Source organism: Lonchura striata, chromosome 1 (genome assembly GCF_046129695.1).
Source record: "Lonchura striata isolate bLonStr1 chromosome 1, bLonStr1.mat, whole genome shotgun sequence".
NCBI classification, from domain to species: domain Eukaryota; kingdom Metazoa; phylum Chordata; class Aves; order Passeriformes; family Estrildidae; genus Lonchura; species Lonchura striata.
In genome coordinates this window covers 148583350-148610971 of record NC_134603.1, presented here as the reverse complement: position 1 = coordinate 148610971, position 27622 = coordinate 148583350, and the positions used below count along the sequence as shown (strand labels likewise).

The following is a 27622-nucleotide window of genomic DNA, read 5'->3' as shown; positions in this document are numbered from 1 at the left end:
TGCAGCAATAAATCTGAATACCAGATGTGTTAATATCTAAGTCAGAGAGCAGAAATTCCTTACACACACTACCCTAACCAAACCTCTCTCAGAAAGGAGGGAAATGGAAAACTGCTTTCATCCCAGCTTCCTCATACGAATCTCACTGTCAACAGACTATCAACTGCTAATGAAAGGTTCCTTCAGACTGCCTTGTACTTCACTCTGAATCAAAGTATCATGACTGCTTTCACCTGCTCCTGCCAGGATAATCATCTGAAAGTTGATCAAACATATCTGAGCCCGTACAAGAGCAATAAGGATGGAGACGGAGGCTGTCAGGTAGGAAGGTGTCTTCACGGGCTGTTTGCTCAGCACTTGTCACCTCTGGATCACAGAACCTCTGGGTGCACCTTTCTTTTTTATTATGACAACATTGCAGTCCAGCAGCTTTCTTTTCTGAAAGCTTGATGAAAATACGTGATGATTTTTTGAAATATGAGAAGAAGCTGCCTATCTTTGGAAAGATGTTTTCTTTGATGCTGGTGTAAAAATGCATGGAATGCATCTAAATTCAATTAAGGAATATTTGTAGTATCACTTAACCTCTTGCAAATGCTTCCTGGCCAATTGTAAAGAGAGTTGACATTTTCTTTGAACAGAAGAAAAAAGGATCAGGGAGATACATATTAAAACTTACTTCTTGTGGGAATATGGTCTGGGAAGTTTCTTCCCAGAACAGAAAAGTTTTAGGGCTGCCAATAAAATGTAATATTATGTAACATCATGTCATTGCTTAAAGGTTGGATATAGAAAATATTCATTACCAAAAAAAAAATAGACATAATATTGGGATTTTGTGGTTTTGGTGGTTTTGTTTTGTTTGGTTTGGTTTTTTGTTTGTTTGGGTTTTTTTTGTATTTCATTAAGGAATTTAACTACTGTACATGAAACACTGTGCCCTAGTTCTTCCACTGCACAGATTTTTACCACTTCCTAATGACAACATAAAAAAGTATTTTCTCGCCCATGAAGTCTTAGATTTAGATAGTCAAGGAAAATTGATATGATATTCAGAAGTGGTTTCCAGATCATTCAATTCATTTAAGAGTTTCATTACAGCACATAAACAGAGAAATAGTGGTAAAGATCTGATAAAGAGCAGACTGTGTTAGTAGGACATACCTGTAACATCCCCAAGTCTGAAGGAATACTGAGCTTTTCTTCTAAAGTGGCCATTCCAATCTAAAATCACAAGATGCTGTCAAGTATCTTACTTGATATGCTGTTACTATCTTACTATCCAAGGATTTTACATGCCTCAAGTTATTAACAAAAAACCCAGCTCCTCTACTCCTGACTATTCATACCAACATCTCTAGGAAACACTCTGGTGGTCATTCTTCAGCTCCTAAGGTCTCATGGTCCAGATTCTTACAGCCCAAACTCCATCTGAAGTTGAACTGCAACTCTTTGGGCTTTCAAGGAATCTCAAGCAGCAGAAAGCATTAAATAAGTGGAGATTAGATTGTGTCAATCAAGGTTCTCCATGTCCAGATCCATACTATGTCTCTCCAAGGCTTTTTTAACATAAAGCCTTGGAGGAAGAGGGAAGGGATAGTGCAGTGCAGCACACAGCATTTTCCTCCCCAACTCCTTCAGCCGAGACTGACACCCCAGGTAAGTAATTCCCAGCAGGTCTACAAACATAAATAAAAACTAACAGAAACTTAATTGGTTTGGGGTTTTAGATAAAGTAAGAACAAGGAAAAGTGACCATAAAACCACTCCATACTTCTGAATATCAAATCTCAGCTGTGTTCTTTCACTTACGTGGATGATACCACCATGACATCAACAAGATCTTTAAAGAATGATAGTGGGCAAATAAAAATGGAAAATAAGAAAATTCTTTGACTGCTCCAAAAACACTTCTAAGGGAGGGTGTGTATTTATTCTGCCAGCAGTAGGATAAGGCTGAAGGTGACAGATGAGGGATTAAGCCGCCACCTGATAACATCAGCATTATGAAATTCTGTTCACAAAGAGATGTCAGCAGTCCTTGATCACCATTCAAGAATAGTGATGGAATTGCTAACATACCATGGAAAATCTTCTCCACCACACTTCTGCACACTAGAGAAACGTGGTCAGTAACCAAAATGAATAAAGTTTATGCTGGCAAACAAATGGAGTTTGCTGCTCAAAATAATGTGCATTGCCACAATATCTACACACAGTCACTGCCATGCACAAAGCCATCCACAACCTGGCCTGAATGAAGTTTGCTTGGATGCTCTTCGTGACAAATACCCAAGTATTTGCCAGACTTCCTGGAAGAGATTTACAGCCCATACTCCCAGGACAATATCATTAGTACTGGCCATTATCTACTTTTTGCACAAAGCTGTTGACCAAAGGCTATTGTACCATGAGATAAATGACTTCCTGGAATTCCCTGGATAAAGGCACTGAGAGATAATGCAGTATAGAATGAGCTCAGGTGGTCTTTAGACCAGGACTAAGCTTCCATAAGCAGGAGAAACTAGAATTTCCTAGATTGTTTACTAAATGGGTTATATTTTAGTAGCTCCCAATCAGTCTGCCTTTAGCATCAAAGAAACAGCAGATCAGTGAAATTTGGAATTTTAAGTCCTGGTTCTTATGTAAGGCTTTATTGCAAATAAGGAACTTGCATATGTCTCCTGGTTCCTCCTGACTGAACATGGCAAGGTAACTAATGAACACACTAAACCACATGAAAAAACACAAGCTTTTCCAATTTGTTTTCTTCAAAATATTTTTCCAATATGTTTTGTTTCATTTGCTAAGTGTTTCTTCATAAAGATTTATCAGAAGGGGAACGCTCACTTTTGCACTGTTGCAATTCACCTTGTAGGTGCTCTGCCCTCTGAATACCCAAAGCTTTTCATTTTCTTGTGCTAAGTGACTCAGACTGGGAAGATTTGCCCTCCTTCAGGTTTTGGATCATCATCAACAAAATATTCTAGGTCACTTTGGTGATTAAGCCTGAATCTAAATGCATTGATACCAGATAAATAAATACTTCACAGGTATACTTTAGATATTGTACCCTGCCCTGGAAAAAGGATATTACATTGCATTTACTAGGTAATGAAGGACCAAAGACTCCTCTGCTTTCTCTTTTCTTCTTTCATTCTTCAGGTTCCTTCTCCCATGTAAGTCTTTCCTTCTGTAATGCCTCCTTTTTCATCCCTCTTGGAAAGAATGCTCAAATGCTTTCAATACAAGAAAACCATATAAAATAATGAAAATCCTTGAAAATAGGAGATCTTCTTTAGGTGGTCTGAAGAAGAGAAAAAATCAGTGGGATGCAATCAGAAATAATTGAGACTCAGAATGGGAAAAAAGTGTGGATTTGATAAGCATCTATACTAAACATACTTGCATGTAATTTGCCTGAGATTTAAAGTCTTTTGGTAGCTTAATCTAAAAGTTAAACATCCCAGGAACTGGGAAGAGCTGTTGATTGAACAGGGAGGATATCAAAGAAAGAAGGTCCTTGCATATGGAGAAGTGTAGGCAAAATGAAGTGATTGGCAGGTCACCACAAGAACCAATTCAAGGACAGTTTCACTCAAACTGGATGTAACATAAAATAAGAGTAACATAAAAACTGGATGTAACATAAAACACAGCATGGCAGAAGAGCTTAGCAGGAATTAAATAAAGAAAAGATGGAGCCATATTAAGTTTGGCACCAATAATTTTATAAGTGATCTGAACAAACTAGGAAAGCATTTAATTTCCTTATTGTAACCAGCATAAAAGCAGTTTAAAGATACTTTTGCAACAGTAAAAACTAATAAAACAAAACACATTATGTGCTGGAAAACTTGTCAAGAAAGCTCCTGATGAAGAAGTACAGTTTCATCTGTTTAGTCTCTCCTGGCTGCTTAGGTCTCAGTGGTCAGCAGCACTGTCTTTAAGAGAGTCAGAGCAGTAGAAAAAACACATACACATCTTAATATTTACATGCAAAGAAAAATCTCCAGCTACGGTTAACCTTCTCAGTGGGCATAAGGAAAGCTTTTCCTGAATCTGTTTTGTTCTAGTACAGACCACTACTTAAAATACACTTTCAGTGATAGAATCAACAAATCAACAGCAAGTCAAACATTTTCCTCTAGCACTAGGTTTAGGAGTATTATATCACCTTTCTTAAATAGCCACCTAAAAACAAGAATTTTTCATTTATTTTTACTGAAGAGATATGCCAGTGTAAAAATATCCTTAACAATAAAATCCTTATTCCTTAGCAGTTAGAGAGCAAGACCACCTTCTAGAGATCAGTAAGGAAGAATGACATTAATTTGATCTACAAGAAAATTCTACCACTAAGAGCTAACTGTGCTAAGAGCACAACTGTGAATATGAGCAATAAGCAAAATTTCCAGGTAAACACATTTAGGAGTGAAGCACATTGGTTAGTTACAGTGTCAAACAAGAACAAAATAAAAATAGGCAGTCTTCAGTTTAGAAATTCAACATTTGTTTCTATTATTACAGCCATTTTCAGGGAACTCATCATCTTCCACCTGTTCTAGCAATAGCCTCAAACAATACAGGCATTGCATTTGGATTTCAAAGCACTATTAAAAAAAAAAAAAAAAAAAAACAAACATAAAAATGCTTTTGATGATGCCAGAGGAAACAGTGTTTATCTGTGCAAGGACTACAGTTAATCAAAATAGGTGTTTCTAAGGTGGTTAAGAGGCCCTGCAAAAGCAATGAACAGAACTTTCTCACCAGCAGAAGACTGTGGTTTATGGCAGAGGAGATACTATCTACAGTGAGCAGTGCTCTTAGACAAGGCTGTCTCAGACTTCCCACTAAAATATCATCTTTACAGGAGTTCACATCTTCCCCAAACTATAATGATTTGGGCTGAGAGACTTGAAAATTGCTAAGGTTGAAATTTTTGGGAAATGTTGACCTAGAAGTATTCTGCTTTTTCTCAGGGCTGGGAGGATACATACATTTCTTTCCCTATTCCCTCCTGCTCCCACCTTTTACATTTTAAGTAAAAAATACCTTTTACAGCTGCTTGGTGGAGATGCTACTGCTCCCTCCATGAGTCAGATCAGGATTTGGAAACATGGCACAGCAGTTGCCATAGCATCAATATTCTGTTGTTCTTGTGAAAATGTCCACAAATTCAGCCAAGTGATGAATTTCTGCACATCTGCCCACACAGACTGAGTGGAAAATTTGACTGTAGAGAAAATAAGAAGCACAGCTGGACCCACTGAAACCTGGTGGGGCAGAGGGTGTGTGTACCTCGTCCTCCTGAATCACAGGACCATCCCTTGCAGGGCTTGGTGAGCTTTTCTCTCTGTGTGCACCCACCAGGCCCACTAGCAATGAAAGCTGCTCATTTTGTCCTTCTTGTGCCTCTTATCCCTCTGTCTGCTACACCCCTCTCCTTGGTCATGGTTAGAAAGGAATACTGCAAATTATCCCAGTAGAATGAGAATCAGGCAGGAAAGTTTAAGCATGACTGGATAAAGTTCAATTACAAAGTTCAGAGTGGAAACTGGGGCACATAATGCAGAACAACAAATGGCAGCAGATTGTCCAGAACACCCAAGGATTTTGTCTTTGCCAGTGTCTCAAGCAATCAACGTGTGCAGATTTACAATCACCTTCCCAACAAATTTGAAGCCTCCCTTCCTTCCACAGGATGGCATTATGAAAAATAAGGCTGGAAAAAACCCAGCACTATGGAATCCCTCCATAACTTTGCTCCAGCACCTCAGTAGTTTTAGACCTTTAGATGTTCATCTGCATTAAGCCATTTCATTCCATGTCCCAGCAGGCTGGGAACCCACCAAAGAAATGAGAATGCCATCTTTAGCACCCTCTCTCACTTACAGCAGGAGTTGAAAAATGGGCAGTGCATGAGGAAAATTAAAAATTAGGTCATAAAATTAAAGAGTATAATCCTCAAGTATTGCAGTCATGTCAGTTTTGGCCACAACTTCTACAATGATGAAAAGATCACCCCAAACTTTGCACTGTTGAGCTCTGACTGTCTGGCCCTAACTTTCTGAAAATCCAGATTGCCTGAAATCACAGGTCTGATTTATGAAAGATCTGAGAATGCAGAACTGCAGAAGTTGGCCAGACCTGCTTTCCCTACAAGAAGCGTATTCTGAAAGTTAAGAGGTTTAAGTCATCTTGAATTCATAAAATTGATCACTTCTACCTTGCATTTAATATTTTTTTCTGTCCTTGTGCATTAAATAGCAAAAAAATGTTTGAACAGTGATTAACCAAAGGATTAATAAGCTACCCTTTTATGGCAGCACTATATAGAAAGATACTTGAGGAAGTTGATAATCATGCATTCAATTCTGGACAGAATGGTGTGCAGCAAATAACTCAGTGGCATACACTGAGCAATTCAGATAAAAAGAAACATTTCATAAAGCTCCTATTCAGACATATTGTATATGTTAAAGACACAGATATAGAAAAAAGTAGCTATGCAATCGTGTAATTTAATATCTCTGTCAGGATGATGGTGAAGGATTGAAAAAATAACCAGAATGAAGATTGTCTAAGTATTTTCTGTTTTTTCTATACTTGACTTTACAACCTTAACATTCTTGTAATAAAGTGTATGATATACTGACTTACCAAAAAACATTTTCCCACTTCTGGGCACTTCCATAACAGAGAACTGTAAGCATTGGTTTTTTATATTGAAGTCCTACTAACATTTATAAAAATCAGGAACTTTAAAAAGTCACAGAAATACAAACTATATTCAAAAATATTAGTTTATTATACATTTCTAGTAATTTGAATATTGAACCTGCCTTTCAAAAACACATGCAAATGCTATCATTTATCAAGCAAAGGTGTAAGACCATGTTCAGTGACCCATTTAGGAGGGTATGGGGGTAGAGGCCAGGAATCTGAAAATATCCACTTTAAAATGCCTCCCTTTTTTAACTTGGATCAATTAGGGAAATGGTTTGCCCTTAAACTATGGCTCTCCCACACACCATTTAAATACACACTTGACTCCCATTGAAATGGTCAGTTCAACTTAAATTAGATTGAACTGTGCATAAACAAAAGGCTACTGGAGAGCACAAAACTCCCATAGCACCCTCTGCTGATAAAGAGGGAATGGGATTAACATTCATAGAGAGCAATTCCACAGAACAGGCAAAGTAACAGAGGGAAGTAAAAATGGGTTTTCATTGCAGTTCAGAATTTAAGCTGCTGCTTTATAAAGGGACCCTTTCAAGACATTACACTCAAAGGTCCAATCCTGCAGTCCTTACTCTGGCAAAATTCCAGCTGAAGTCAATGGGAATATTGCCTGTGTAAGGACTATTCAAAATTAGTCAAACTGTCTGAATATCATTCAATCAGCTCTAATCACTGCATTGAGAATAAAGGCCGTAATTTTAGCAGTTTTTGTCACTTTAAATTCTTCAACAAATACTTGCATTATTCTCTGTAAATCATCTTGCCAAGCAGTATTTGTCAAATAATTGGACAATTTTTTTCCATCAACCATTGAATAAATTATGAATAACAAGCACTGATTTAACCATGTGACTCCCATCAGTCAATTCTTAAGTTTCCTGTGAAGGGCTTAACTGGAGGTTTTATTGGTGGCTTAAACATTAGAGAAAATCTCATTCAACAAGAACTACTCAGCAACCTTTCCATCAGTACTGAACAACACTAAACCTGAATGGCAATTTACCTTTTTAATTATATGGACTACCATAAAAGCTAGCATATTTTTGACAGAATGTCTGATTTTACTCATTCTTCCAAATCCAAAGTATAATTTCAGAAAAAAATATACAAAGCTCTACTTAGGACAGATGATGTATGTAAAGAGATTTAATAATATTTGTCAAGTTAACAGATATACTTGGAATAAATATTTATTTCTCTCATGCACATAAGCGTCACACAGACACAATAGCTACATCACATTAGGAACAGCATTTGTGTCTCCTATTCAACAAATATTATGCTGGTTCTTTCACCTCTGAGATGAATTCTAATTAAAAATATGAGTGTTATTAGGAAATTTTTCTCTCTGTTAATAAAAAATTAAACTAGAAAATACACACATATTTAAACAGGCATTTAAAATAAAAAAAAAAGGGAGAAAAATTAATTTTAAATGAGAAATACTGGGGCATCAACATGCACAAATAGCCCAGTGACCAGTATCTAAAATATTGATTCCTGGTTTAGAAGAAGAAATAGTCCCTTTAAAGATCTATTATTGTGCAATACAGCGTTAGGAAAAAACCTTGGGTTTATCTGAACTTGGATGGAACTGAAGTTACTATGACATGGAACAAATAATTTTGGATATTAATGATGTCACCTGGAATTTTTCTTCAGTAACACCTACCCAGATTATAGAAGGTGTTCCTGTCCCAGGCAGTGGCTTGCCCTACAGAAGCAGCAGGGATTCCCTCTCTCTCTCCCCATGTGGATGTAACCATTTGCACGGGTTTTTTTGCCTCATTAACTCTCATTAACTTTGTGTTTCCCTCTCATTAATTCACCTTTTATTTCAGGTGGTATCAGGAAGTGCAATTAGCTGCATCAAGCGCATCTTTACTGCACAAATTATTTAGCTGGTAACTGTGTTTATAATTAAGTGGTTTAACATCACTTTATTACATATTTTCAGTTGCTCACAACCTTGCCAAACTTGAGTTGTTTTCCATGCCAGGTTTCTGTCTCGGGAAGAAACTTTGCTGGAAAATTTCTGTGAAAACTTTCTATGTGAGTGGAAAAAATATTTTGTGTACTTTGACACTTAGTCCTTTCTCAGAGATTGCTGGTGTGGCAATTGCAGAAAAAGAGATAAAACTGGGGCATGTCCTTCTACATGTGCTCAAGGGAGTCTTGTTGGAGTTGGCAGATTTAAAGCCTCTGTTTTTGGCTAATATGTTCCATCTTCCCAGAGCTCTGAGAATGGAATCACTTCAACCATATTTTACCCCAAAAAGTTGACCAGGCTCTATTCTTGTCCTGGTAGTCTACACAGAGTGTTTTTTGCGTAGGAAAACACAGGCACCTAGGTCAGAAAAGCTTTTACACAGCCTGAGATCTGTGGATCCACAGCTTGGTGGTACAACCTGGACACTTCATGCACATCACCAAGCCTGCCTTGAGCTCAGTGTGGGCCACCCACCAAGCACCAACTTGGCTTTCCAGAAAGATTTTCTAGCTCCTTCTCTATCTGTGTGACACAGAGTTGGAGACAGAAGGCAAGTCCCACACCTTGAAGGTAATTTGAACAGATGCAGAGGAGCAGAAATGCCCTGACAGCTGTATGGATTTGTGAACTGCCTACTGCACTCTCAGTGCTCCCCTTTTTTGCTCTGTGGTGCCCATGTGGAATAGTTAAAAATCCCTCCCTTGATGCCAGAACTGGAACTGGGAAAAGATAGGAGAAAGGACTAGACTGGAGCAGACAGAAACCTGCATCCTACAGCAAAAATTAGAAAGCAACTTTGCATTGACTGTAAAAACTGATCCTAACCAGCACTCAAAAAAACCCACACCTCTAAATGCACACCCTTTGCACAGCCTTGCTTTCACAATTATGTCAGTCTTTTGCTCTAGGTTTCTGCTATAATCACCCTGGTTTTCATATTAAAAATATATTGGGGTAGGTTCTCTGCTGCTGTAAATTGGCAACGTGCCCTGATTCTCGTGGAACTGTGCCAATTTTCATCAGCTGCAAATCTGGACCATTCTTGCTAATTTACTCGTAAAGAAGCTCCCCACATGCCTCTAATCATTTCCATTTTCCCCCTTGACCCTTCCTGTGTTTGAGGTTGGGTTTTTATCCTAGAACCATGGTGAGAAAATGCTTTATTTTGTTTCATCAGCAAATTGGGATGTCATTAGTCACCACTTCTAGCCTCTCCTCCAAAATCAGATTCACAATAGGGTGCAGCACAGAAAGGTCTGTGACACCTCCACAGTTTGGGATGGTGCAGGAATGGACACACTGAGAGCAGCTCAGGGAGTTAGACTTGCTGTGTCAGAAAAAGAGGTGGCACATGGTCTGTCCCTGTGCAGTTTGAACACATCTACAATGATCCTTGGATATCCCACTGATGTATTTCTCTAAGGAAATTTTTTGTTTTCTATCATCAACCTCGTTTTCCCCTCCTCTGCTTTATTTTTCTCACTTTAACAATTAAGTTTTTATTTTCATGCTGAACTGTGCTACTAGCTTCTCTAGAAAAACTTTGTCTAGTATTTTTTGTGGAACTCATGTCTTTTTGATAAAACTATATATGTACTTGTTAATCTTTGAAATATACTATAAGGCTGGAGCAGCAAGCTATACTGTTGCAACAATCAGGGTTATTTTTCCTTAGAATTATACTCCATCCAGGCCCTTTGCAAATTTGGGTCTTTTATCTTTAATGACTTTATCAATTAAGTTTCCTGACACCAAAAAAGTTCACCATTGTAATTCCTGGAAGCATTCTCAGAACCACTTATCCCAACAGGGTTTTGTATAAAGCTGGCTACCTCCAGTTTTCCTCTATTGTATCACATTTTCCTAATTAATTACCTAAGTTTTAATAGGAATTCAGTTAGCAATTCTTTAGCTCCTTCAGATTCCTTGGACAAATGCCACAAGTTCTGACTTTCACTGTCATTTAATTCCATGGGTTGTTGCAAACCCTGTATATACATCACTGCTTTTGGCAACACTTGCTCTTTGTAAATAGCAAATTCTAAGGCAAGTGGTTCCTTATGATCTGCTCTGCTGAAGTTCTAAGCCACCAAAACATTTTGTTTCTGCATAAGCTCTTTGTTTTTTCAGTTTGTTCCCTCTATGCCTTGGTGACTCCTCATGTATTTTCAGCACGTTATCACTATAAACATTCTTCAAATTTCCTCTAAAGTATTTGAAGTTTACTACACTTGTATTACAAGCAAATGGCTCTGAAATAATAATAAACCCCCATTTTTTAACAATACACACCAATCTTGTTATCTTTACTCATATTCACCTTAAAACCCCGTCAGAGAAGAAAACAGTCTTTGCTTTGTGCTCTTTACTGTCACTCATAACCTATTCAAGGTAGGATTTAGCCCATATATTTTCTCCTGGTCCTATGAACTCTTCAATTTTCTTGTCTAAGAAAACGCCATGGGATTTATAGAACAACCTCCCACTTCCACATCCCAATCTCTTTCCTACACAGTATAGAAAAATGAATTATTGTACCTCATTGATTTTTTTAACTTAGCACCATATTTCACAAGTGATAAATTATACCTACATTATCCTGATGCCAGACATTAAGCCCTACTCAGAGTTTCCTTTAAACTCCTTATATTAGTATTTGCAAGTTGCATTATTTTACTGAAATGTTCCTCTTTAGATGTGATTTTCCCCCTTGCTGCACCACAGATGCAGTTGTTTATCCTGTCTTCTGTTCTTGGGTGTGTTTTGCAAAGACGAGGTCTGAGCAGCCTTTTAGAAATGGAACATTTTAATCTGCAAATGCAATAAGAAAAAAAGCAGAATCACAGGAAAATATCCTTTCGTGTAAAGATTGTTTTTGCTGCATACACTTTTGCTCTATGAGGAAATATGTAACACTAAGCAAGAATAAGAAATATCTTTTGTTTTGTATAAGCTGATGAAACAAAGAACAGAATACTGTATTTTTCAAGTATCTTAATTTTTTTAAGTTGAAAACTCATCTAACGCACAGGGTACAAAAAACCAGGAAAATATTCTAGGCCTAAGCAAATGTCTCAAGAGTGGTCTGACAAACCCAATCTATTCAGATTAACAACAGAAATTGAGGGATGACTTGATGACATCGTTAATGTATCTTTTCAAGGAGAAAATAATACCAGTTAATAAAGAGCTCTTCAGCCTAGATGAGAGAGGCATAAAAAGAGCAAATGGTGAGAAGCTGATGCCAGACAAATTCAAATGAGATATAATAAAGAGTAACAGCCAGGATGATTAATCACTTGAACAAACAACCTTCTCCACATTATGAAATTTTTAGACAAAAACTGGATGGCTTTCTGAAATAAATTATTTAAACAAATGGTTTAAGTTCTAAACAACTGCATAAAATTCCTTGCGCAATCTTAGAAGGCCAAAATAGGTGATCAAACAGTGCCTCAAACTTGAAAGTTTTAATATGTGGCAGCTTCCAGAACCACACAGCCATTCTTAACTACTGCTGCTTTCTTACAATTTTCTTTTTTTATTTTTTTTAATTGCTTCGTTTGTGAAACAGTTTTCTAGCCCTTAGTCTTATTACACAAAAGGTTAATTTCCCTTCAGACATATCAGGTAAAAAGCAGGTGAAAGTTATATTTAAGAAACCACTCCTGTTTCAAATAGCATTTAACATAAAGAGAGAGAGGGGGAAGAGGGAGGAAAAGACACAAACACCAGCTCTGGAAGTATTAAAAGCATGCTCTGAAAACCTCTGTGATGACAGTTTGAAGAAAGCAGCTTTTATGTGCTACTGAGCCCATCTCCACAATGTCTTTTAAATGCAACTGTTTACCTAGAAAATATCAGCAAGGGCCAGAATCTGGACTAGATGAGGCACCTTTTGATTGCAGACACTGAACTGAATCCTTAACTAATAAATTGTTCCACACCTTTGTCTGAAACAAGAAAAGAAAAGGTCTTCATTTTCTCACAAGAATGCACAAGCCCCCTCAAAAGCAGTATGGTTTTCTACATCTAAGTCTCAGTATTTGTTGACTTAAAGAGTTTGTATGAATGACAATGCACATCATGGGTTTGTTACTTCTGTCATCTGTGCTACTGAGTGTACCTTGGCTCAGATCAAAGTTGAAAGCTTCTTAAAAGATACACAAACCACAATGTGACAAATAGCATGCTTTGTTTGACACAGCAAACAAGAAATTACTTTCATCAATCCAGGGAAAGAATCCTGTGTTTTCAGTGCTAATTCTGAAGGGTGCAGTGATAGAACCAGAGCTTTACTTCATCCCCAAGGAATGAGGACCTCTCCAAAAACAAACAGAAAGGAAGAAACAATCTCAGTGCATTAAATGCTGACAATGGTATGAATTTGAGGCTTGCACTCTACGGGATGCATTTGCAGAAAATTCACCCTTTACACAATTAAACAGATATCCCACAAAGTGAAAAATGTCTCCACTAAGCAAATATTAATCTGACTGGAAATTACAGATTAGAACATTCTCAGCACTTCATAAACAGATCTAAAACTAAACATTCCTATGTCTACCACATTACACAGCCTCCTACCACACATGTTTAATGCAGAGGCATCAGAAATATTGCAAACAAGGTGCTTTGGTTTTTTAATAGCAACATTACCTAAGCAACTGCCAATGCATTCTTATAAAACATTTTCAAAAATATAAAGCACATTAGATCTATAAATCCTTACTAAATGTGCACTATTGGAGTAAAAAATATTTTTCACTAAGACATATGCTCAATAAAAATCAATTGTCATACGTGAAATCATGTTTTGTATGGAATCTAATTTGATCCAATAATGAATGTATATATACAAATTTACCCTTAAATTATGCTTTTTCTCCCTGAGGAGGAAGTAATATTTACTTAACAGAACATATTTTTAATTCAGCTACAAACAAGTGACAACCTTTTCACTGGCTTGTAAGGGGTTTAAATGAGACCTAATAACATCTCTACTACCCTTACAAACTAAAATTGCTCAGCTTTCCTACTGAGTTGGAAGCACATGCCTGAAAGTTAACAGAAATTCACAGAAAATGCAAACAGTAAGAAAATAACACAACAATGACAAATACATAGTATGCCCATGTACAAACAAATATTTAATATATGTGAACAAAGAGCAATTGAGGTAAAACATTTTCAAACGCCTGAGAAGAAAGGGCAGGCAGTGTATTTTTGTAATTAAGGATGTCTGACTCAGTTCTCTTAAAACAACTTTTAACAGGGCAACTACAAAGGCCTGTGACATGGTGTTCCTTGCTGAGTCAAAGGCAGGGCTCACATGTGCAGATTTGCCAAAACCTGCCCTCCTCAGCCAGCAGAAGTATTTCAAGCTGGAATTCCTCTTTAATGCATTCACATTGTTTATGACAGCAGGGCACTTGGTTCTCAGAAGAAATACTGGCTTGTAGGCTTCCAGTAGCATAAATGTCCTGATTTCCAGTGGGAGGAAAAAATCTGTGTGTTTACAGGGGCAAAGGTTTATCCATCCTACTCAATGTCTACACCCTGGAGCCTGGTTGGGAGGCAGGGCCACAGCCCAGCAACCCTGGGACCATTCCTGGGACCATCCAACCTAACAAAACCCTTTAAGGGATAAGCTCAGGGCAGGCAGAGCCCTCACCATGCTCACTGCTCTCCACACAAGCTTTATTTATTATGTCAATACCCACTTTTATAACCCATCCTTGTACAAACCACCATTCAGCTTGAACCAACCTGCACAGTAGTACTGCTTTCCTTCCACTTATATTTTTATCATGCTTTTTTAACACTACTAAGTGTAAAAACACATTACAGGCAGCAAGTTTCATGATGTAAAGGCACGATATCATTGAAGCCCATTACATCTGCTGTACTAAAAAGTTTCCTTCAAACCTTTGCCCCAGCATTGCTGTTTCTGTACCAGATTTATTCAGCCCACACAATTTAATAGCTCTTCCTGAAAAGTTACTCTCCTGCCATTGATAACAGCAGGCCACCTGCCTCTGCTAATTAGCAGTACCATGCCCAGTTGCAGCTCTACAAGAAGAAAATAGATTGGCTCTTTGGCTGATGCATTTTGTTCTAGAAGTCCAGAAGCTGGTGAATCTGTGTCTTACTCCTCCAAAAAGATTTTAAAATGTACTGCAATGTATAGGTCCTCAACTGAGTGCAGTTAAACCTGTGGATAAAAATCCTCATTTTTCCTAAGTCTTCTTAAAACTGATTCTGTGAAAGTCAGTCATTTGAGACGGATCTGAGATTTTAGCACTATTTAAACATACAACTAACATTTAAAAATTATACACATGGATAAAACCAGGTATCATTAGTCACTTATTAGTCACCTTCAAAACAGGCAGTGTGTTCATTATGTTAATGTCCTTGGAGTGTTTAAAGCAACCTTTTGCATTTGAAGTACAGGCTCTTGGTAAAAGGTGGCACTTAATAAGAAATGGCAATTACTAAGGCATCTTACTCTCCAGAAGACTGCAGTATGGATTTTAATTTCTTCCTGGCCATGTATCAGCTAAGGCTAACATAGGCATTTTAGTTTAGAAGCAGTAGGAAGTACAGTAAAAGTGAAAACCAAAATGAGAGAGGACACTAATCTTCTCTGAGTTTCAATTAAGGCCCAGCACCTCTGGATTAAAGGCTTATTTTAATGAAAAGCCTTAATTAAGCATACATGTGTATAGGATCACCTTAATGAGGTATGACAGAAATGAGAGAGATTGCAAGCATTATTTGAAAAGAAGCTTATTAGTAACTTTAGGAAAGTCAGTCATGGATTCTAAAAATAATGGCATGCAACACTGAAAAGACACAAAAATGTTGAATCATGTTCAAGCATAAAACTGAAATAGGCACGAGAGGTAATTTTCAGAATCCTTATATTCATAATGATACATGTTAGTGATTTTTCTACACATCAGTAGATAGGGTTTCAAAAATATTTTGGCATTTATCCTTTTAGACAGCACAAAATTAAGTTTTCTACTTTATTTTCTAATTAAAATTTATTACTGAAAATCTTTAAAAGTTTATCTTGTAAAATATCCCTTCATCATATTTGGTGTCAGGATAACAGGCAAGTTCACTTTAAAAACCACTATTTTATCTTTTTATTCCTGCCTTCGGAAACAATCAGTGATTTAATGTCATTTTAAAGATAGCCACTTCAGCTGCTTTTTACATCTTCCCCTACCGTAGAGAGAGGTATTCTCATTTGCAGATTTGACTTTAAAGTAATTACTTGTAATTACAGAGAAGTGCATCCAGTGGATTAATCACTCCATTTATATGCTGCTCAAAGGATTACTCTCAGGACAGCCTAACTGCTTTTGCTCAGAAAATGTCACTTCCACAGGAAAACAAATCTCTCAAGTCAGCAGCAGCTGAGAAGGACCCTGACAAGTATTTAAACCCAAAAAATCAAAGAAATTGCACACCTGGATCTGAGGCACCATCTGTGCCTGTCCTCCTTGTGGAAAATAAAGGGCCACCAAGTGAGAATAACCAGGAAAATGGCCAGAGGAAGCCTACACTCCTACTAGAAGGACTTCTGCACAATTCTGCATCTGAAAGAAACACATCAGTGCAAATCAAAGACACAGGCAGTGCTCCTGGCCCAGGAACCCACATTTTAAAACGTGGGAAGGACCTGAAGGAGCTGATGCTGTACTAAACACATCCTTACCATGTCCCTGAGCCATTTCCTTGCTTGCCTTGCACAAAAGTAGGACACTAAGGGGCAAAGATCTTTGTTTGATCCATATGGATACCGTTCTGTCCTCTTTACAAAGATTTCTTTTTTTTTTTTTAGTGGTGACTCCATTATAGAGTTGCCAAAGACACAAGTCACCCAAAAAGGCAGTGAGGAAGAAGCTGGTGAAGGCTCTGGAGCACAAATCCTGTGAGGAGCAGCTGAGGATGGAGAGCCTGGAGAAGAGGAGGCTCAGGGGGGACCTTACTGCCCTCCACAAGTACCTGAAAGGAGGTGGTAGCCAGGTGAGGGTCAGTCCCCTCTTCCAGGTAACAAGCAGTATGGATGAGATAAAATGGCCTCAAGTGGGGTCAAGGGAGGTTTAGATTGGAAATTAGGAGGGATGTCTTTACTGAAAGGGTTGTCTAGCACTGAACAGGCTGCCCAGGGAAGTGGTGGAATCACCATCCCTGGAAGTGTTTTAAAAAATGTGTAGATGTGGCAGTTAGAGCCACAGTTTAGTGGTGGATTGGCAGTGCTGGGTTAATGGCTGGACTTTTCAAGTCATTTCAAACCCAAATGATTCTATAATTCTATGATAATCACAGGGCCTGCCTCCCATCTTACTACCTGCCAGGTTAAAAATGCACATTAAAAATTGAAAAACACAGCAAAAAAAAAACTCTTCAAATCCAAATGCACATGGAGGGACACAACTAATGCTCTCTAACCTCCACATTACCACACAGACATAGAGCAAAAGGGGAAAACAATGTCTAGAGACAGCGGGATACAGAAAGTGGTAGGGAAAACCAGAAAGGAATTATTCTGTATGGACAGTGACTGGCATCAAGCCAGGAGAGGCTCTGTTCCATGCTCTGAGAAGAAAGGAGCAACACTTCCCACTGCCCCCCTTCCCTCGGAGCCTGTGTGGGGTTGTGGGGCTGGGGCTGTGCAGGGGAAAAGGGACAAGAGGTTAAAAAGCATCCTCATGGCTGGAAAAGACCTGTATGACCAATGAGTCCAACCATCAACCCATTAACCACTGCTGGGTCCACCACAAAACCATGTCCCCAAGTGCCACATCTACAGCTCCTCTGCAGCACAGACACAGCCCCTCTGGTCATCCCATCTTGAGCTGTGAGTGGAGAAGCTCGGGGTTGCCTCAGCTGGGAAAGGAATAACCACACACTGAAACATACAGATCTGGGGTTCCAGTCTAGGAGGGACATGGAGCTGGAGGAGTGAGTCCAGAGGATGCCACAGAGATGATCAGAAGGTTGGAGCACCTCTGGAGACAGGCTAAGAGCTGGAACTGTTCAGCCTAGAGAAGGTAGACCTTAGAGCAGCTTCAAGGACCTTAAGGGACAGCAGGAGAGGGAGAAGAGTGATAGGACAAGGAGGAATCGTTTTAAACTGAAAAAGGGTAGATTTAGTTTATATATTAGGGAGAAATTCTTCACTGAGAGGTTGGTGAGACCCTGGCACAGGTTGCTCAGAAAAGCTGTGGATGCCCCATCCCTGGAAGGGTTCAAGGACAGGTTGGAAGGGGCTCTGAGCAACCTGGGATAGTGGAAAGTGTCCACAGCCAAGGCAGGAGAGGTTGAACAAGGTGGTCTCTAAGGCCCCTTCCAAACTCAACCTTGCTGTGAGTGTGAGTCAGAGCAGCCCTGGGAGCAGTGGCTGCTGCTGCTCACAGCTAAGGGGTCTCACTTCATCCACTTCATCCCCTGCTGCTCCACTCTGGTTCCCAGTCACGTCCCCCTGCTGTACCAGTGGGGATGCTGGGATCCAGCAGAGCAGCTCCAGCATCACCCCTGCTCTGTGCATCACGGGCTTGCAGAACAGCTCTGTGGGGTTTATTGCTGCAGACGCATCTTTTCATCAGTTCAGCCTGAAATTTGTGCCTCCTGCTATTTGTTCTGAATCCATTCCCTGTACACTGCAGGCAGCCCACTGAGGGTGAAATGAGGCTGACAGGAGAGAAACAGACTCGGTGATTTATGGATCCAAAGTTAACTTCTGCGCCTGGAACAGATGTTAAGCTCTTTCCCATGGGATCCTGAGGAGAAAACAACAGAAACTGTAGGTTTCTTATCTGCTATTGATGAGGCTGCTACTCCTGAGAAATATTATTGAAGTCTTTTAAAATATCTTATTGTAATGGAGCACTGTTCTTGTCAAATCAGTTAAAGATTATCAATGGAACATCATTACTCTACAGGGTCCTAATTCATATCTCCTAAAATAAAGCACAAGCATGGGGAGGAATGGAGGAACAGGTAGATAAGCCCATTCCCTGTATAAAAATAATACATTCTTGTTTATATTCAGTGCTCTGGAAGGCAAAATTAGCCTTTGGGATTGTTTTTAATTATATGAAATTAAAATGTGTTTGGGCATGCCAAACTTTTATCGTTCATAATGAGTTTATTGAATATAATAATTATGAGCTCAGTAATTAAAACCTTAAAATTACTGTTATTTTATTTAATATAAATGATAAATCAAAGATTTCATTTGACTTTTTATAAGTTAAAACTAGGATGTGTCAGAAACATCAATCTTGAAATTTCATATTACAGTAATTGCATGTTAGGCTTCAACTACTGGAGTTGTATGTGTATAAAAGCATTTAACAATTCAAAAATATTGCCTAAGTGCAGAGTTTCATTTAATTTACTATAAGGTGTACGGTTTTAAATAATTTATAACAATAATTATTCAAGATTGGTTGGGGATTTTTTGCTTTTTAGGGCTGCTCCTCCAAACAAGAGACGAGAGCAGTTTCTGCAGTGGCTCTACAGGATCACATCATACACAGTCATCAGCTGCAGGATCTTTTAACATATTCTTCTGGGTCAAGGATGAGGAATACCAAGAACTTTTACAAATCCCATGAATAAAAGAAACAGAGTAATAGTAGATACTGGACTAAGAAAAAAGAGCACAAAAGCAAGGAAGATGCAGAAAACAAAGATCTTGACCCCAGTGCTCCACAGCTGACTTAGGTAAACCATTCTGATTTGTAATTTTTGTTTTTATTTAAAATAAACTAAGATGGGAGCTAAGCTTTCTGTTCAGAAGATGATTTAATGCAAACAGGATGGTATCTTGTTTAAAATTTATCAAAATTCAGCAGTTTAAGTCATTAGGTAAAAAATGGGATTGCCATCAGTGGCTTAAATATGTCTTTTCATATCTGAAATCCATTTAAAACATTACTCTTGTGACAATGAATATAAAAAGGTTAAACTAGTGCATCTTGATGAAGACATATTCTTTATTAGAAGCAAGAAGTAATTTTAATATTTATTGAATGTCATAACTTTCTTTACATTTTATTTTTAAGAACACATCAGTGTTTTTCTTACTATATTTAGTTGAGGAAAGGTTCTATCATTAAGCTTTTTTTTAAAGTCTATTTGAAATGGTCTGGTTTATTCCTTATTATCTAAAAAGACATTTAATAATGCTGCATGAAATGTATTCTTTGTTAATATATACCCAGCTTTGCTCAAAGTTAAAAAGGTTTGTTTTTACAATGGTCCTGGGGCTAAACCAGGGAAGAATTAACACCTGTAGCTAAATACCTTTTTCAAATTTAGAAGCAAACATGCAGCAAGATAAAAGTCACAGATGTGAGGGCTTGGAATGATGCCTGGTGAGAAAACTCACTTTTAAATAGTGTTATAATAATACAGTTGTGGAGCAACGACAGGAAAAATTGCTTAGAAAAACAAAGCCAGGGAGCATCTTAACAGACCAGGAGATCAAATGTGCTTCTTGCCTCTCTGTATTTCCCTTTTCTAAAGATTTCAACACTATTTTTGCCATGAACATCTTGTGTCCATCTTTTCTGTTGCTTTGGTTAGGCACTACTTAAAGAACCTGGCTCCAGAATTTTCAGTTTTGAGTGTAACAAACGTTCATCATCATTAATAACAGTTTTATTTATTCTTTTTCATGCAAATGCCCCTTGGCCTCCCTGAAGATCAGGCTGGCTTTGTCACAGGGACTGTCCCAGCTCCAGGGGGAACCCACTAAACCAGGGATGCTCCATCCAAGCACATCTGCCTTTGGAACCAGCTGAAGATTCAGAGGGAAACTCCAGACAGTGCCCAACAAGGGAGTGTAACCAGTGACAGGACAAAGGTGATTAGATGAGGTGATTAGCACTACATTTACATGGTTATAGTTCTAAAGATGGCAGGGTTTTTTCATTCTGAAGAGAGGATAGCAGGGGGAAAAACAGAAAAGAGGTACTGGGGCTAAAATGAACATCAATAATGAGCGATTATGGAAGCTAAAGGCTGAGGTGAAAAAATGCAGCCCAGGTGTGAGCATGTTTTCTGCTGTTATTAGAAAGACTAAGTATTTTCTCTTTAAATCACAGCACTGACTGAATTTTCCCACACAAATATTTGTGAAAGGGATTCAAAAGACTGTGCTGAAATACGTTTTGAAATTTCAATTGTTCCTGGGTTTTATTTTGTAGTATTTTCACCAATATTCTCATATTATTTCAAAATGCATCTGTCAAATTTTCTCTTCCTTAAAAAGGATTGTGTGGTTTAAACATTAAAACTGCAAAACAACTTTGAAAATGTAATTTAATGGGACATTTTCTTCTTGATTTTATGGGTAATCAAACAAAGTTTCAGAGGTCTGTGCCATTCATTTTTCTCAATAGGAGTTTGATTCCTAAAATCCAACAGTAACAGTTTAAAGGTTAATGTATGTAAACACTTAGATAAGGTTTATTTTAGGATAAATAATTTGGTTGTAAATGGATGTGTCAGTAAATGGGTTGGGATTTTAAAACTGATGCATAAGGATGAAAATTCTTGGATGTCCTGAGCTGTGATAAATGTAGGTTTCCATTGCTTGTATTTTTTCAAAGTGCTGCTTTGCAAATATCTCCACAGAGCCTTTTGCTTTGACCACACATCCCTCCTTGTGTGTCCTGCCTCCAGTTTTCCCTTAGAAACTCTGCTGTATAAAAGTTTTCCTTCAAAACACCTGTACAGCCTGTCTCTCACAAGTGTCCCATCTGGTTTGTATTATTTAGAAATTCAGCTTTGCTGCCAATCTCTTCTTGTTTGGCAGTCTGAATAATCCATTTGTGAAGGCTTTAAATAAGAATTTTCTCTTACCTCGGGGGTATACAGAAGGCTTTCCATAAAGCCATCTCATTTTCTTCCTTAAAACAGTCTCTGACCACAGTGCTTGGAAAGAAATCAAGATCAGGCATTTTTTATGTTGTGATAGTGTTTTTCATGCTGTCACTGCTTTGCTTTCTTGTTCACTCCCCCTGTACCCAGATTTTCTCATCACAGAGGCCATCACTCGACAGACTGGGCTACCAAAATGGGACAACAAAAGGTGGGGTCTAGGTGAACCAAACCACATGCAGGGAAATCACTCCCCACATTGTTCCAAAAGCATAAACTGACCCAGCTGAAACCTCAAAGCTGTCGCTCTAAAACATGGATTCAAACTGATTTATGTTTGAAGGATGTCATGACCTCACAAGGAAGTGGGTTAGGCAGATAGTTCAACTAAAGGGAAGACAGGATCCTGATAGATCCTTTAGTACCTCTCAAAAGTTCTTTTAAAAGATCAAAGGCAGTTTGTGCAAATTTTAGATGATTAACGATATACATCTGTAGATGGATGAGCTCAGAAGGAGAATTTTAGCCACAAAAATTAACAAATCCTGCCCTAGAATAATGAGATACTTGAGCAAGGGGATCACCAAAACCCCATGACTTGCTAGGAGTCCTTTTTTCTTCATGAGAAATGGGTTTGGATGCACAAGCTGCCTGATGGGGGTTTTGAAAGCTTACACAGAACAAATATGTGCTGCATAGTACTGTCAGATTTATAAAAATATTCTGGTATGAATGAAAAAGTTTACCCTTTCCTTCCCATCTAGGACTGAGCTCTCACCTAGGTGTCATCAGCTTGCATTGTAATTATTGTAATTATTGTAATCATCGTATGTCACTCTTCCTTTCTTGTTTTATCAAGCACCATTAAGGCCTCACCATGGACTCAATTTCCTGGCTTGTTACACAGACCTTGGACATTTCTCCATGGATTCTGTTCAGTCAACACAAGCAACTTCTTCTGGTCTTCCAAGATGACAAATATCTGTGTTCTGCCAGCACGTGGTTTTTACTGCTGAGGTACTGACACTGGACTTTATCTGGCACTTGTGGGGGCAGGCAAGAACACTAAATATTTTCACTGATTCCTTCTTTAAGAAAGCAGAGATTTCACATATACATGCAGCAAGGCACCTCATTCAGTGCTGGAGACAGACAAGCTCAGCTGTAACAGTGACAGTATCACCAGCCTCCTGTGACCATCTCTTTGTCTGTTCATGCTCTTTATTCCTTTTCTTATGAATGGCCTTGTTAAACTTCAGAATTTTGCAGCAGCAGCCACAGTTCTTTATTATACTACTTGATTATTTTTTAGGAGTGTATAAATGCAATGCTGAGGAAAACTTCACAATTATGAGATTTTATTTATACTGATTATTTGAAATTATGTTGTTGTCACACTCCTTAGTTGATCCCATTTTAAAGGCTCTGCAAATTATCAAAATAAATTCAAATTACTCAGCAAATAAAAATGTACATTTAAAAAATCTGTTATAAATCCTGTATGTAAAAGAGGTTCTGATAATTACTGAATAGCTAATCTATTAATGGTTTAGGTTGGAAAGGACCTTAAAAATCATGCAGGTCCAACTCCCTGAAATGGACAAGGACATCTTCCACTACCCCACGTTGCCCACAAACACATCCAGTCTGTGCTTGAACACTTCCAGGGGTGGGGCAGCCACAGCTTCTCTGGGCAACCTGTGCCAGGGCCTCAGCACCCTCCCAGGGAAGGATTTCTTCCCAATATCTAACCCAAACCCTCTTAGAGGTTGAAGCCATTCCCCCTTTGTCCTATCTATCCATGCCCTTGTCAAAAGCCCCCCTCCAGCTCTCTTGCAGCCCCTTTAGCTACTTAATAGTAAGAAATACTTTGCCTGATGGTGCTTTGTCTGATAATAGATTTATATGAAGTATCTGTATAAACTATTTCTAAGCAAATGCATTATTAATGAATTTCATATGAAGAAAATCCATTGTCTGTAAAGGCCAATGGGGTTTATTCAGTGATTTGTTGTTATTGTTGCTCAGAAATTAGGAGTAGTTGAGCACCCTTCCTTGTCATTTCCTGCTGAAGAATGGGTAAAAAGAAAGAGATCCACACAGCAGGGAAAATCCATACACTGTTGTCCAATATTCAGGAAGGAATTTGCAATTCAACACAGAGTACAAATACAACTGAACAATTGCGTGGACTCACCATTGTATTTACTTATTTCCTGAGGTACTGCTGAAAGTCATCAGCTGGAGGAAGAAATGAAGGAAAGATTCTACTTTTAGACACCATTTAGCATTTAATAAGTGGACCAACTCAGTGGCCAACTCTGATACTATTTTGAACATGACATGGTAGAGGAAGATTGGTAATATTTATGCACTTCTGACATTATGACAGTAGAGAAGCCTTTTTACCTGTTCTTGCAAAGCAGGTATAGGCTATTTTCTGCTTCAAATAAACTCCTGTTATGTATGATTCTGGCCTTCATTCATCAGGTAAACATTTGCTGTTTGTACAAATCAAGATATTGTTTGTCTTCTCAAAAGCTTTGTTAATATCGGAGGAGTACAACAATTATTCCTATTTGGAGAACAAAGTAGGTGTACACCCAGTGCCAGACAGTCACTTCCTCAGGTTATTTGATGCAGTGCCTGCATTTTTTTACCTTGATGGCCTGCTCAGTGCCCATGTGTAGCATGGGCATAAATACATCCTGCTTTATTGCATTCTTTAATCTATCATCTTGAAACCATTAAGCAAAAGAGACAAGTGACTGATGGAACGGAGAGCTGCTTCAGAGAGGTGACAATGGTAATTAGAAGAATTATTTCAATTGCTTTAAAAGTTTCTTTCCATGGTGCATTTTAGGGTAGTTTTTCTACCTGTTCCCCTTTAAAATTTTTTTAGAAGACACTTCACAGCCAGGTCTGTGTTGTGAATCCAAGTCTTTGAATAACTTCAGATACAGGGCTGTTGCTTCTTTTAACATCAACATTAGCTGGAGGTGAACAACTGTCCACAGACAGGTGGGAGAGGTCTGGAAAGATCTGCAGAAAGCCTGAAACTTCACAAGAGGGAGCAAAAAACAGCACTCATTAAAAAGGTTACTTTATATTTGGCACAAAAAGGCAAATGCCTCTGGAATGCTTTTTGTCCTGGGGGTTTCCTTAGCTTTCCTCCCTCTGTCCCTGCAAGCTTGCCCTCCAGCTGGCTGCTGGCCATTAATCCTCTTGTGTTGGCCAGCTCAAGGGCGCTCGCTGCTAGTTCTGGGCTTCACTCCTTCCCCACTTTCCCCTTCCTCTAAGAGCCAACTGCTATTTTTGTCCAACTCTGTATCCTTTGTAAGGATGGAGAGCATCAGCATTTGGTGGGAATCTAGGTCAGATAAAGGTGAAGTTTTCTTGTAGCCTGTCAAGTTACTCTTTTGTTTTGTTGTATGCCAGAAACGCTGCATTTGATGTGCACCACCTCTTGAAATGTAATGTCTCTGTTGGGAGAGGGGGGGAAAATTAATCAGATTTCATTTTAAATGTTTGGTTTATAATTTTTCCCTTCAGCCAGTAGCAGTTGCCATTTCTTGCTTTCTGCCACCCCATGTGTTGTGAAACAAAATTCACAATTTAATAAAATAATTTTATTTTCACTCAAAAGATCATAGTAATCACAGAAGGAAACTGATGACCTTTCAGAATTTTTCTTGTCAGCATTTTTTATCCTTTTCAGCTGTTAAAATGCTTTAAAGTCAGGTTTGGTTCTGGGGTTGTTTTCTTTCCTTTGAAAAAACAGGTGCTGCATTCATGCTCCCATGTAGTCCATTAAGGGAGTACATTTTTATATAACTATTCAAGAACATACATGAGTCTTTTAATTAAACTACCTAAGTGAATATCTTAATGAATTAAATGTAATCATCTTGAAAAGTAATTTTGATTCCAGATTTTTATGGTAAGAAATATAATTTGAAGCTATTTTATGATAAAGCACTTTATTCTTTTTTACAACCTTTTTTAAAAGCACGTGGGAAAACATAGTTTGCAACTGAGCTATACAGGAGTATACTAACCTGGAATAATTTAATCCATGAAATTTCATGTGAATTTGTGGAGACTTACAGAATTCTCTTAACACTTTAATTTTAAAAATATGCATGTTATAGAGTGTTCATGGATTGATTAATTAACTGGTTTTACATTCCGTAATCTAGCCTGTTTTATCTGTACCAATGAAATTAAATGTATTGTCAGCAATTGTATTTATAATTATTTTTTCAGTCATGCCTAAAAAACCTTTGAAAAATTTACAGGTAGAAAATTGTCCTATGTGTAAAAAAGAGCAGTATCAGACCAGAGTAAGACATGATGGGGCATGCTTAGTAAAATTGAATTAATTAGGTAAGCCTTACTTCTGCTACAGGTGTGTCACCAGACAATATTTATTTGTTAATAATATTCCAAATTCATTACACTTTTAGGAAGAAAATAGACAGAATTCATGCACTAGAAAAGTTAAAGTTCAAAAAGAATGTATTAAATCACTGTTTCATATAAATAACTAAATTATAAAAATTTGCATTTCCCCTTTTTGAGCAGAATTGTCTTAGAGGATTTAAGCTTCCTGGAGGGGATATATTGTTAGAAAAGAGCCTAAAGACTTAAGGGAAGCAGTGCCTCCTAAGGATAGAAAATTAAGAAAGCAACTATTTGATAAAACATTTTGCTGTATTTGCTTCCTTGGTCTTTCTCCTTAGGGCGATTCAGCTTCCTTAAACCAGAACTCCTGATGATCAGCTCCCTCCCTTTTCACTTATTCCTTCTCATTCACACTAAACAGGCAGCACTGGAGCCACTCAGTTGTTTTGTCAGTCAGTTCATTCTATCCTCTTTAGAACCAATGCAAAATTCTTCCCTGTAGTAGAGAAAAAGAATTTGAAGGTGACTGAAGAACGCTGATATTACACTCAAAAGTGCTCAAGCCCTTAAATTTGGAATAAATTAACCTGTCAGTGGATTGTGCCTGTTCTCAAGGAACATCACTGGAACAGACAACACTTGGATTTTCCTGCTGTTTGTAAGTCTGGAGAAGCAGATGGAAGCTTCTTTCCCAAGAAACTTGCCAGGTTCCCATGGGCCACCATGCAAAGCCATGGTACAAGGTCTCAGCAAAGCAGGTTGGAGAAGGCTGCTAAAGCTGCAGCTGAATGTTGTTGGTCAAAATTTCTCTCACTGAACTTCAGATGGTTACAGCAGCAACCCTCCAAGCTACCTGCCCCGGGCCAGCTTTAGGGACCTTGCCTTTGGTACCTGGCTGTCCACATTTCAAAAGCCACAGGAAGATCTTCACCCAACAGTGTCCACAAAGATGCCTCAGCAGTAGGAACTCGTTCTCACATGTAACACTTGAGGATTTTACAGGGAACAAAATGGGCACTGCTTTTCCACCTTCTATTAAGAATAAATTTATAAAGTCTCCTCATAATGATTAGTCAGGTTAGAATAAATTCAGTGCAAACCGTGATTAAAGGACCTGCACTTGTTTTTCTTAGTGGATTTCAAGTGGGAACTGTAGATGAGTTTTCCTGCTGTTCACCCTTACACTTTAAAATGTTGGTTAATTAAAACATTAAAGAAAGTTTTCACAAGGAGCTATCCATTTCCAGACACTAAAAAGCTCTTCTAAAATAGAATTTGTTTCTCAAAATTGAACTGTGCTTTTAAAATGTCACTCCCTAAACATTAGCATAATCAAATGGCATCACAATAGCCAAAAAACCCCACAATTATTTTTTTAATAACCCTGCTGCCTCTGGAAGGATCAGAAAGGTTAAATGTCAAGTTTCATATGCTTAAATAAATATCACAAAATAAAAAACAAGGTCTGAAATATTAGGACTAGGAAGGACACATAGTGCTTGTTTCAGGGTGCTACAGTAGCCCTTATTACACCTGGCATTAAAATTTTTAATAATCTAGATCAAAGGA

The 27622-nt window shown here is 38.1% G+C and overlaps 1 protein-coding gene across 1 annotated transcript; it reads left to right on the top strand.

Annotated features, from left to right (window-relative positions):
- The first annotated feature begins 219 nt into the window (after positions 1–219).
- RNF32 (ring finger protein 32) lies at positions 220–26391 on the top strand. The gene is given in 8 exon segments (XM_077782918.1): positions 220–321; positions 19232–19369; positions 19371–19425; positions 19428–19480; positions 23663–23812; positions 25932–25954; positions 25956–26035; positions 26234–26391. Coding segments are annotated over 8 exon segments (759 nt in total).
- Positions 26392–27622: the final 1231 nt, after the last annotated feature.